The sequence below is a fragment of the Hakea prostrata genome, chromosome 9 (genome assembly GCF_041222555.1).
Source record: "Hakea prostrata isolate BN-2017 chromosome 9, UWA_Hpros_2, whole genome shotgun sequence".
Taxonomy (NCBI): domain Eukaryota; kingdom Viridiplantae; phylum Streptophyta; class Magnoliopsida; order Proteales; family Proteaceae; genus Hakea; species Hakea prostrata.
Window position 1 is genome coordinate 38,644,215 of NC_142608.1, and position 13,248 is coordinate 38,657,462.

The following is a 13,248-nucleotide window of genomic DNA, read 5'->3' on the forward strand; positions in this document are numbered from 1 at the left end:
ATTACTTCCAGTTCACTTCCGTTGACAGGCAATTCTAGATTTCTTTACGAAGTTCACACTTGAAATTCTTCTTTCTAGCAAATTATGAATCAACTGGTTCAGCAGTAATTGCCTAGCACTTGCTACCTGTGTATAAAATAATACAGATCATGAAAAGATTTAAGTTTCTCAGAAATAAATTCTTAAGAACTGTAGACTCCAAAGTCAACATCAATATGTCTTTTGATGCTTATTTTATGTTTAGCATTTTAAGGTTGAAATTTTCATTGGATTTTGGATTTCCTTCTTAAAGCTCCATTGTTGGTTTTTTAAAATGTAGAAATTCTTTCAGATTTGTTAACTTCGGCTGAGTTTAGAGTCAGACACCTCATCTCTGGATAATGATAGTTTGGGTCAGCAGTAACTTCTTCGCACCCTGCTACCTAATAGAATAATATGGATATTAAAAAGATTGAAGTTTCTCAGCAATTAGTTTTGAAGAACTGTGGAACTCAAAGTCAGCATCAATATGTCCTTTGATGCTTATTTTATGTTTAGCATCTTATGGTTGAATTTACATTGGATTTTTCTATACAGCTCCATTATTGAAAAAAGAGTTCAACCTTCAGACTCAGTTTAGACTGTTCCAAGGAAGAAAGATGATCGGCAATGGGATTCTTACCTTGCTTTTTGCTTGTCTTTTTGTTTTAGCTCCAGGTACAGAATTGAGTTCTGTCACTGATATTGAAGCCTTGAAGGACTTCAAAGATTCAATCACCCATGACCCATCTGGAGCAATGGCAAACTGGATCAATGCTAACCATTACTGCAACTGGTCTGGCATTGCTTGTGATGCATCTAACCATGTTATTTCTATCTCCCTACTTGAGACGAAGCTCCATGGGAAGATCTCTCCGTTCCTGGGAAACATTTCGAGCCTCCAGGTTCTTGATTTATCTTCAAATTCTTTCACAGGGTCCATTCCTTCTCAGTTGAGTTCTTGTTCAAATCTCACCCAATTGATTTTCTTCAACAATTCTTTGTCTGGCACAATCCCAGAGGAGTTAGGAAACCTCAAAAACCTTCAGGTACTGGATTTTGGGAATAACTTATTCAATGGAGGTATCCCTGAAAACATTTGTAACTGCACTAGTTTGACCGCTCTTGGCTTCAACACCAACAACTTCACTGGTACGATTCCATCTTGCATTGGAAATCTTGTTGATCTTACGGTTTTTGTAGCTTATACAAACAACTTGAGAGGTTCTATACCAGCTTCTATTGGTAGGTTGTCAGCTTTGCAGACCTTAGATTTGAGTCAAAACCAGCTCTCCGGGAAAATACCTTCTGCGATATGGAACTTGACTAACTTACAGTATCTCTTATTTTTCGAAAACCTTTTGAGTGGAGAAATCCTACCTGAAATAGGGAATTGCAACAAGCTTGAGCAGGTAAACCTGTACAGCAATGCACTCACTGGAAGCATTCCTTCTCAGCTTGGAGAACTAGTCAACCTAGAGGTATTAAGGTTGTTCGACAACCATTTATCCTCAACAATCCCTGCTTCCATATCCCAATGCAAATTTTTAAATCATCTGGGCCTTTCACGCAATGAATTAACTGGAAGAATACCCTCTGAGTTAGGATCTTTGGCTTCATTACAAGTTCTCACTCTGTTCTCAAATAACCTGATAGGCGAAATCCCTGTCTCATTGATGAACTTGCAAAACTTATCATATCTGCACTTGGGCATGAATTCCCTTGGAGGGAAGATCCCTTCCAACATCGGCTCCCTCTACAAGCTGGAGAAATTGTTCCTGTATAGCAACCTTCTAGAGGGTCCCATTCCATCAGAGATTGGCAATCTAAGCTTGTTGGTCACCTTACAACTTGGACTGAATAGATTGTCAGGTAGCATTCCTCCTTCAATATCAAAGCTAACACTCCTTCAAGGACTTTCCTTGCCTGGAAATAATCTAGAAGGTGCAATTCCTGAACATATTTTTGAATTGGAACAGCTAACGGAGCTTGATTTGCGTCTCAACAGGTTTGCTGGTCCAATTCCAGATGCTTTCTCGAACTTCCAGTTTCTTTCAAGGTTGAACCTCCATGGGAACATGCTTAGTGGGTCTATCCCAAGAAGCATGGGCCAGCTTGATCATCTTACTCTCTTAGACCTCTCTAACAATCACCTCACAGGATCTATTCCTGAATCTGTAATAGCAGGAATGAAAAGCATGTCAGTTTATCTCAACTTGTCACACAATTACCTAGTGGGGTCCATTCCAGTTGATCTGGGAGAGCTTCAAATGGTTCAGGCAATTGACATATCAAACAATAATCTTACAGGAAGTATTCCAACTGCACTTGGGGGCTGCCAAAGTTTGTTTTTGCTTGATCTGTCAGTGAATGCCTTGTCTGGTCAAATTCCTGCTGATTCTTTATCTCAGTTGGGTTCTCTATCATATCTGAACCTTTCTTGTAATAATTTAGATGATGAGCTGCCAGGAAAGATAGGAGATCTCAAGCATCTGAATATCCTTGATCTCTCTAGAAACAAGTTAAATGGTACAATCCCTGAAAACCTGGGGAATCTTTCTGCCTTGACATATCTTAACCTTTCCTTCAATCAACTTGAAGGCCCTGTTCCAAGTGCTGGCATATTTAGACACCTTAATATGTCTTGTCTGGAAGGAAACCCTGGTCTCTGTGGAACCAAATTTCTCACACCTTGCAGCAATTCAAGCCACATAAGTAAACCACATCAGTTCTCCAAGAAGACAGTATTAGTTCTGATTGTTCTTGGAATTGTAATTATATGCTTGATTCTGGTTATTGCTATGTTTGTCCTTAACCCATGCATCAAAAAGAGAAGATCTAGAGGCATTGAAGCTTTAGAAGAATGTAACTCTTTGTGCCCAACCATCAAAAGGTTTCATCCAAGGGAGTTGGAAATTGCTACACAGTTCTTTAGTGAAGAGAATGTGATTGGTAGCAGTGCCATGAGCACTGTGTTTAGAGGCACCCTAGCAGATGGGCAAATTGTTGCTGTGAAAACACTGAATCTTGAACGATTCCCTACAAAGTCTGACAAGTGCTTCAAAAGAGAAGTTGAGACCTTGAGCCATTTGAAGCACAGAAATCTGGTAAAGGTAATAGGATTTGCTTGGGAGAGTGGGAAGCTGAAAGCTTTGGTTCTGAAATACATGGAGAATGGGAGCCTGGAAAACATTATACATGATCCTGAAATAGATCAGTCAAGGTGGACACTTTCGGAGAGGTTGAATTTATGTGTATCTGTTGCCCATGGACTAGTTTACTTGCACTCAGGGTTTGATTTCCCAATTGTTCACTGTGATCTGAAACCTTCCAACATTCTTTTGGATGGAGACTGGGAAGCGCATGTTAGTGATTTCGGCACTGCTCGCATGCTTGGTGTTCATCTCAATACTGAAGTCAGCATCTCTGCCACATCAGCTCTCGAGGGCACTATAGGGTATTTGGCACCAGGTACCTTTTTTTATGCTATTTTATTTTCCTGTTATGACTTTCTGCATGGTATACCAAACAAATTATGGTTGTTTATGAGATTGGATGACTCCTGTTTGCTAAAGTCTTTTAATTTTTGTTTTTTGGTCGTTTTTTTTTTGGGGGGGCTGAAAGGAGAAATTTTGGCTTCAAAATTTCAATAAAGAACTTCTATAGAATAGTAGAAATTAATGATAAATTTTAGCAGTTCCTGATGTCTAGTTATAGAAGTTAATTGCTGTCTTCTCAAATAAATAAACTAGTTTTGTTCGGCAAGGCCCAAGTTGTTTCTAACAATTAGTGCTTTATTGACTACCAGACTAGACAATGTTTTATCTAACAGTCTAAAACTCCATTCTAATGATACTCTCTTACTTGCATGAAATACATTGTGTTTCAGAATTTGCATACATGAGGAAAGTTACCACCAAGGCAGATGTTTTCAGCTTTGGGATAGTAATGATGGAGTTCCTTACTGGTAAAAGGCCAACAGGAACCATTGAAGAAAATGGATTGCCAATCACCTTATGTCAATTTGTTGAGTTGGCACTCGGGGCAGGAGTCAATAAACTTCTTCATGTGATAGACCCAGAACTTGCTTCGAGTATCTCCAAGAAACAACTGCAGGAAAAACTGGTTGAGCTCTTTAAATTGGCCTTGTCCTGCACCCGCCCAGCACCGGAGGAACGGCCAGACATGAATGAGGTATTGTCATCCCTATTGAAGATAAATCATAGTATAACAGCAACCAGTTCCTGATATCTTCCAAGGGAAAAATAGGAGAATAAGCTCAAAGAAAGGGGTATATGGATTCTTGGTCAGTCAAGATACAGAAAATCTGCTTTATGCCAGGCATTGTACTGTAATGTGACTGGTGTAAACTACTTTCTGAGGGTAAGCCATAGTTATAACTTTTCTGTAATGTATTTGATTATTTTGTTAAATGGATAGAAATTGTTTGTAAGTTGATGTTATCATTCAACTGCAATTGTAGGAACTCATTCGAACCCGACTACTCTTTCTAGTTGAGGGATTACGTAAACTGATGGACGTATACAACTCAGGGAGCAGTCCCTGAGTTTTGTTTGTTTATTTGACACCAAGATACAGAAGAGAATGTACCTAAGAATCCCCCAAATGCAGGGGGAAGAGACTCCTGCAAAGGAGGGCATACCCTCCTAACCATATTTGAGATCATATAGGGGTCAACCCCACTGACTGGTTAGCTTGGAGGACTAAAACTATTTGTTGAACTGAAGAATTCATAGTTGAAATTGATTTTCCTAAATGTTCATGTTCACTCGGTTCCTCATGCAGTGGAAGCCTATATATATAGGATACCAAACTATACCAAACATTCTCAAGTAATATTGAGAGGAGAATATCAAGAAGTTGTAAAGACTTCAAAGATTCCCATACAAATTAATGAGTAATCTGGAGGATCTCCCACTACTTAGTGGGATCATTCAGCGGTAACTCTTCAAAACTAGATGAGAATTGAAGCTTCTTCAAGACCATTGGCTTCCTGAGAGGCACAAGCAAGCATCTATCTGATCTTACCATTTCTTTCTCAAATTTAGGTTTCAATTGGCAGCAATTCATAAATAAAACCCACCATGGCAAAAGCATGACCAGAAGATCTATTAATCAATCTCTTTTTCTCTTTTTCCTTTTAGTTCCTCTTTTTCCAATCTTAACTTCTACAACCCCAGAAGTTCAATTAACCGCTTTATATCGTCCCTGTTGTCTTCGGTCTCATTGACAATTTGATTGTACAGTTCAATTAATTTACAGTCAAAAGGGGTCCTTCTGGGTCAGGGGGAAACCAATGGAATGCGAGAAAAAGATCTTGTGGAGCATCACTATCTTGAGAAAAATGAGAGAAAGAAAATGATCCATTGATGATGAAGAACCACAATTCTGTTGAAAGTCTTAGTCCCACATCTAGTAGAAGTGGGAGTTGTTATCCCACATCGAAAAGAAGTGGGAGTTTGTTGAGAGTTTTTGTCACATCTACCCAGCCGGTACCCCATCGGGCATACCCGGGTATGTGATCCACAGCCCCAAGGATCAAGTATCGAGCAATCATGCCTCCCACATACAATAAAAGAATCATGGATAAGATAAACAAATAATCAGAGTGCGGAATAAAATGATACCAAAATATTTATAATCCAAAAAGGAGAGAGAGTGGGCGGAATGTCACTCCCTCAATGGCAGCGGAAAGTAGATCATTCAAGTTAGGTTTACAAGTCCAAAATTTAAGGAGTAAATCCATGAAAGTTAATTATAGATCCAAGTCTTAAAAGAAGAATTTAAAAGATGGATAACTAAACAAAAGATTCCTCTGTCACATAAAGTATGTCCTCATAACTATAAACATCATAAGTCCAACACAACTGCTCCCACACCCATGTCAAGCTAATCCTGGTGTGAAGCATAATCCTTTTCGGTACCCTCGCTGTGATCTTCATAGTAGCTACTACCTTGAGGGTAGTATGACTCATCGTAGGGTGCCTCAAAGGATGTACCATCAGTCTCTTCAAAACATGTAAAATAGTCTAACAAAACAATTGCACAAAAGGAATGAGTACAAAAGAACTCAGCAAGGCAGTTAATCCATAATACATAAGCCATATGATACAAGTCATAACATGATGCGAAATGATATGAGACAGATGATGCAAATATGATTCTAACTCTACATATGCTAGTCTCTAGGTAGACATACTTTAAGTCATAGCACTATACTTCCTTGGGTAGGTCTCAAATCACTCTTCCTTCAACCATCTAGGTATTTTGGGTTCTTCGGTGGGAATTGGGTCCTGCCTCCCTCGGGACAATCCATGGCTGGGGTTTAGGTCACCACTCTCTCACATCACCATTGGTATAAGTATTGGCGCATGTAATGGTAAAGCCTAGCCCAATGCAAGTCATCTACTTAGTCATATCATGTCAGATACAGATACGTCCATTCCTCGCCCCGGGCTATCCTTTCCGGTATCCTTCATACCAGAGTCACGGATATTACTCACCGGACTCATCAACCCCATTGGTCATCCACAAATAGTAGACGGGAAGCTCTCACGTCCTCTCATGGATATGACTCACCGGTCTCGAGCGCCTGTGAGCCCAAGTCTAGCTATTTGCAACCCTACCAAAGATGGCCCCTTTCAGGTATCCATAGTATGATTTATGTCCTCTCACGGGTTGGTTACCGGTTTTGAGCGCCCATCAAACCATACCACTACCACGGGTCATTCGGTCTCAATACCCTTCCGATTCGGGTCTGATACGACAGGGACATCCTAGCCATACATCTAGACAAGTCCTTTGTATGTCATCCAACAATTCGGGAAAGCGTCGATGGATACCTTCGGAGAACATCCCATACTATTCCCTCCGATGTCCAAAGACAGAAATGTCAGTAGGACATTCCTCAATCCAAAATCATACTTATCCAATCACATTCTCAGTTCATCATATCACACATACATGATACATCACCATATTGAAAGACATATCATAACATCGCATGATCAAGTGTATAAGTAAATAACAAGAATTAAATAGACATGATATACAAGAGTAAATAAACATGTTGCTACTGTTACAAGGTAACTACAGTAGTCATATGATGTCTAAATACAACTAATAAGCTGAGCCTACTAAGTTGTCAACATCAGTGTATGAATCACATAGTCTATGTCATATGGGTATAACCATCCTTACCTTAATTGATTCGAAAATAATAGCAAGTACCACTTAGAATAGTCCCCAACTTAGTGCTTGAACCGACAACATATATGCAACATTAGAGAAGGAAACAATCAAATCAGAGATCAAACAGAGCAAAACGAGCAAGTATAGAGTTTCTGTCTTCATCTGGTCGACTGGCTGGTTGACTGGCTCAGTCGACCAAGATGAACAGTAACGGGCTGAATAGTGAATTTGGCCCGAAACCGATCTACAGGGGCTCGGATCAATCTGAAACTTGGAGGGATTGATTATAACAGTATAAGAACACTATACAACAAATATTAACATGATCTAATGGTCCAATTAGGAATACCCAAATCGAAACCCTATGTTCTATATGCTAAACATCAAAAATTGAATTGGAATTTGTTGCAATGGCAAGGAATGATGGGGAATCAGCTAAGGAAGTGATAAGAACTAGATTAGAATCATAAACCAATACTAAATCAGACCTGGCATACGTCTACACATTAGTTTAGATCGATAAGACAAGTTGAAATGAAAAGAATCATAGAAAAGCAATGCTAGTGATTGAAATGGAAGCATAGCATAGCAAGAATGGAAGGAAAACAATGGAAATGAAAGCGGAAACACATGACCAAGTGTTTGCAAGGTTGCAACACTTTAGCCATGATCTTAATAGTAAGAAAGAGTAGAGGAATGAGTAGAATAGAGGGTGAGAGAGAGAGATTATACCTTGAGGAAGCAATGGAGATGGAATGCCATGATTGAGACCAAGGATCTTCACCAACTTCAAGAAATGGCTTTGGGAAGGTCACTCCTCGTTCTCTGGAGTCCCAATGATTAGAATAGGGTTCTATTCACGAGGTCCCAATAAGTAGGCTTAAAATAATCAAGAATTTTGTGATTTTTGCATTTATTAATATGTTGGTCGACTGGGCCAGTCGACTAAGCCTGAATAGCAACTTCAGACAAGGAATTGGAAGGCATGACTAATCCAAATTAAGTTGGGTTTTCTCCTACAAGTCAATCAACAAGTCTAGATTAGAGAAATACCTTTGGAACGAGATCAGAAGCGCATCACGCACTTCAACTAAGCTTCCCCCTTTCTAGGTGCAGTTTCTCACTAAACACTGACAGTGAATCCAAGTAGGGGGCATCACTGTCAATATCCATAGGCTTTGAGTCATACACCGAATATTCAACTATGAGGGCCCACAAGTCTCCTTCCACTACTTCGGGTCTTCGGACCTACAAACATCAAAGGATCCAGGTCGGGTCAGGGTTAGGATAGGGCTGGATTTCACAGTTTTAGTCCCACTTCGAGTAGATGTGAGAGAAAGTGGGATGGGGAGGAGCTATAAAAGGATGCCTCCCCCTCCACATGTAATTCATCCCAAAGAATCTTCCCTCTTGTATATTTCTTTATCTATAGTGGAGTTTTCTCTCTCGCCCATGGTTTTTTCCCTTTAAGAGTTTTCCACGTAAATTCTTGTGTTCTTCTTTTCTCTTATTTGCTGATTGCTCTATTCTGTGGGTTTTTCACAACCCGACAATAGTATCAGAGCAAGGTTTTGTTTTCATCCTACGAAGGTGATGCATAAATTTTTTTGAAGTCACTATTCACATGTTTGTTTTCTTTTTGGGTATCATGGAAAGGTATATTGAATGATTAAGTGCATGTCTAGAAAAATTTTGTCTAAGAAGTCTAGTATTTAAGCGGACCGGTTGTATCCCTCCAGTTTTTCCTGTAAACTTTCCTGGTGCACTTTGGTTCAACAATATACCAGTTGGAGGTAACCTGAGGAGATACTTTTCATGTGAAATAATGGGAGTTATTCTTTAGTCAACAACAGTTCGTGATAGAAGTAATGGCAGCAAGGATCGACATTGGCAAGTTTGACGACACAAAATTCTCATTATGGAAGATGAAGATGAAAGCATTATTGATAAAGGATAATTGTCTGGAAGCCATCAGTAATCGGTCGGCGAAGATCACAGATAACAAAAAGTGGAGCAGAATAACTGCAATGGCCCTTTCCAATTTGCATCTGGCATTATCTAATGATATTTTGGTAGGCATAGAAGAGAAGAAAACTGCTAAGGAGGTTTGGGATCATCTCATCAAATTGTATGAAGTCAAGTCACTTCACAACAAAATTTTCTTGAAGAGAAAGTTGTATATCTCATGGATGTCAGAATCTACATCAGTTACAGAGCACATACATACTCTGACTTCGTTATGTTCTCAACTTCTAACATTGGGACATAATGTTATGCCACATGAACTTGCTGAAATTTTACTCCAAAGTTTTCCAGATTCATATGATCAAGTCATCATCAATTTAACCAGCAATATCCTCTTTGATTATCTGGTATTTGATGATATTGCTGCTACAATTCTTGAAGAAGAAAATAGACGAAAAAGAAGGGAAGATAGACAGGCAAGCTCACAACAAGCAGAAGCTTTGTCTATGACGCAAGGAAGGTCAATGGAACGTGATTCCAGTGGGAGTCACAAACAAGGGAGGTCAAAATCCAGGGGTAAAAAGAATATCAAGTGCTATAATTGTGGCAAAATGGGACACTTCAAAAATGAGTGTCGATTCAAAAAAGGTGTAGATAAAGCAAAAACATCTCAAGGGTGCATTGCTGAAGGAGACATTTTTTACAGTGAAGCAACAAGGGTATCCAAGGATAGATTGGAGCTTATCGATGCTTAGATCTTGGATTCGGGAGCAACATGGCACATGACCTCTCGTAGAGATTGGTTTCACACTTATGAACCTATCTCTACAGGGTCTGTGTACATGGGAAATGATCATGCCTTAGAGATTGCTAGAATTGGTACCATCAAATTGATGATGTACGATGGTATGGTACGCACTATTCAAAATGTGCGGCATGTGAAGGGCTTAAAGAAGAATCTATTGTCTTTGGGACAATTAGATGAAATTGGGTGTAAAACTCGCATCCAAAATGGAATGATGAGAATCGTCAAAGGAGCACTAGTTGTAATGAAGGCTGAAAGTAGTGTCGCAAATTTGTACAAACAAATGGGAGAAATGTGTCTGGAGGCAAAAGCATCAGTTGCATCAACCGGTATTGCGGAAGAGATGACAAAAGTGTGGCACAAAAAATTGGGCCACATGTCATAGCAAAGGTTGAAGGTTCTTGCAAAACAGAAATTACTCTCGGGCCTCGCAAAGGTTTCATTTCCCTTTTGTGAGCATTGTGTTACAAGTAAGCAGCATATATTGAAGTTCAATGCATCTAATTCCAAGAGTAATTGTATTCTGAAATTAGTTCATTCTGATGTATGGCAAGCACCGGTTACATCTCTGGGAGGAGAAAAGTACTTTGTAACTTTTATTGATGATTATTCCAGAAGATGTTGGGTGTTTCCTATCAGGAAGAAGTCAGATGTGTTTTCAGTTTTCAAAACATTTAAAGCACAAGTTAAACAAGAAACAGAGAAGAAAATCAAGTGCCTTAGGATGGACAATGGTGGGGATGACTTCATTGAATTTTGTAATCAAGAAGGCATCAAGAGACAATTCACGATGGCTTACACTCCTCAACAGAATGGAGTAGTGGAGCGGATGAATAGAACTCTACTAGAAAAAACGAGAGCCATGCTAAGAACTGCAAGTATGGCTAAGTCCTTTTGGGCAGAAGCCGTAAACGCTGTCTGCTATGTGATTAATCAATCACCAACAAGATTGATTGATCTGAAGACACCAATGGAGATGTGGACTGGCAAGCCAGTTGATTATTCACGCTTGCACACATTTGGGAGTCATGTGTATGTGATGTACCATTCCCAAGAAATTTCAAAATTGGCAATCCAGAAAGTGCAAATTCTTGGGATATGCTGATGGAGTCAAGGGGTATCGACTGTGGGATCCCACTACCCACAAGGTTGTCATCAGCAAGGATGTCATTTTTGCAGAAGATAAGCTGCAGAAGGAAGATGTGGGTAGCACTTCAATAGGAATTTCAGAGAGTACAATAGTTCAAGAGGAAGAGAAGTCCAAACCAGAAGATTCTTCTAGAGAAAATGAGGAACAAGTACTAGTCGAGTCTACAAGTGTAGAAGTTCGACAGTCAACTCGTGAAAGACACACATCAGCCTGGCAGTCTGATTATATTATGGAGGGCAATGTTGCATACTGTCTTCTAATAGAAGACTGGGAGCCATCAACATTCAAAGAAGCGATCGATAGCTCAGAAGCGTCATTTTGGATGGCAGTTATGCAGGAAGAAATAGAAGCTCTTCATAAAAATAAAACGTTGGAGCTTGTACATTTACCGCACGGAAGGAAGCCCATTGGTAACAAATGGGTTTACAAGATCAAACGAAATAGTGATGATTAGGTAGAGCGGTATCGGGCAAAATTGGTGATCAAAAGATATGCTCAGAAAGAAGGTGTCGATTTTACAGAAATATTTTCACCAGTGGTTTGACTTACTACTGCTCGGATAGTTCTGGCATTTTGTGCTACTTTTGATCTACATCATGAGTAGTTAGATGTAAAAATTGCATTTCTTCATGGAGATCTTGAGAGGAAATCTATATGCTCCAACCAAAAGGTTTTGAAGAACCAGAAAAGAGGAACTTGGTTTGCAGGTTGAACAAATCTCTATACAACAACAACAACAATAAGCCTTTTCCCAACTAAATGGGGTCGGCTACATGGATTCTTGCCCTCCAATCAGTTCTGTTCAAGGCCATGCTAGATACAAGGCCTAAGCTATACATATCCTTTCTCACCACTTCTCCTAAGGTTATCTTAGGTCTACCCCTAGCTCTTCTAGTTCCTTCAATATGGATTATATCACTTCTCCGAACAGGAGCATTTATAGGTCTCCGTTGAACGTGGCCGTGCCACCTCAAACGACTTTCTCTAAGCTTATCACTTATGGGAGCAACTCCCAGACCAACTCTAATATGATCGTTTCTTATCTTATCCATCCTAGTTTTGCCACTCATCCATCTTAGCATTCTCATTTCTGCTACACTGAGTTTATCTATATGATTCTTTTTAACAGCCCAACACTCTGCACCGTACATCATAGCTGGTCGGACAACGGTCCTATAAAATTTTCCTTTAAGCTTTAATGGAATACGCCGATCACATAAGACCCCGGATGCACCTCTCCACTTCATCCACCCTATTTTAATTCTTTGGGAAACCTCATCTTCTAAATCACCTCTTTTACTTATGATTGAACCTAGGTACCTAAAACAATCACTCTGAGGAATCTCTTTATCGTCAAGTATCACCACTTCATCATCTGCCCGATCATGACTAAAGTTACAAACTAGATATTCTGTCTTCGATCTACTAAGTTTAAAGCCTTTTGATTCCAAAGCTACTCTCCATGATTCTAATTTGGTATTAATCCCCACTTGGGTCTCATCAATCAACACAATATCATCCGCAAAAAGCATACACCAGGGGACCTCATCTTGAATGTCTTTGGTTAATTCATCCATTACCAATGCAAATAGATATGGGCTTAAAGTTGACCCTTGATGTAGCCCAACTGTTATCGGGAATTCCTTACTTTGTCCCCCCACTGTTCTAACACTAGTCACCGAACCATCATACATATCCTTAACTATATCTACATATTTACTTGCAACACTTCTTTTCTCTAGTACTTGCCAAATTAACGCTCTAGGGACTCTATCATAAGCTTTTTCTAGGTCAATAAATACCATATGAAGGTCTTTCCTACATTTTCTATACCTTTCCATAAGTCTCCTAATTAAGTAAATAGCCTCCGTTGTAGATCTTCCCGGCATAAACCCAAATTGGTTCTCCGTAACTGTAGTTAAGTGTCTCAACCGGGTTTCAATTATTCTCTCCCATAATTTCATCGTATGGCTCATCAATTTAATGCCTCTATAGTTATTACAACTTTGAATATCTCCTTTATTTTTGTAAATTGGAACCACAACACTTCTCCTCCAATCATCTGGCATTTTCCCCGTGCTCATAATCTTATTAAACA

The 13,248-nt window shown here is 39.5% G+C and overlaps 1 protein-coding gene across 1 annotated transcript; it reads left to right on the top strand.

Moving 5' to 3' along the window:
- Window positions 1–229: 229 nt before the first annotated feature.
- Window positions 230–4,571, top strand: LOC149005208 (uncharacterized). Its single transcript, XM_089168539.1, has 2 exons — window positions 230–3,489; window positions 3,908–4,571. The coding sequence occupies exons 1-2, from the start codon at window positions 639–641 to the stop codon at window positions 4,264–4,266; spliced, it is 3,210 nt and encodes a 1,069-aa protein (XP_089024665.1). The 5' UTR covers window positions 230–638; the 3' UTR covers window positions 4,267–4,571.
- Window positions 4,572–13,248: the final 8,677 nt, after the last annotated feature.

Bases quoted from the DNA above. Each gene is read 5' to 3' on its own strand.
- LOC149005208 (XM_089168539.1), top strand. From the start codon at position 639: ATGATCGGCAATGGGATTCTTACCTTGCTTTTTGCTTGTCTTTTTGTT. The intron at 3,490-3,907 runs GTACCTTTTTTT...ATTGTGTTTCAG, and splicing joins TATAGGGTATTTGGCACCAG to AATTTGCATACATGAGGAAA.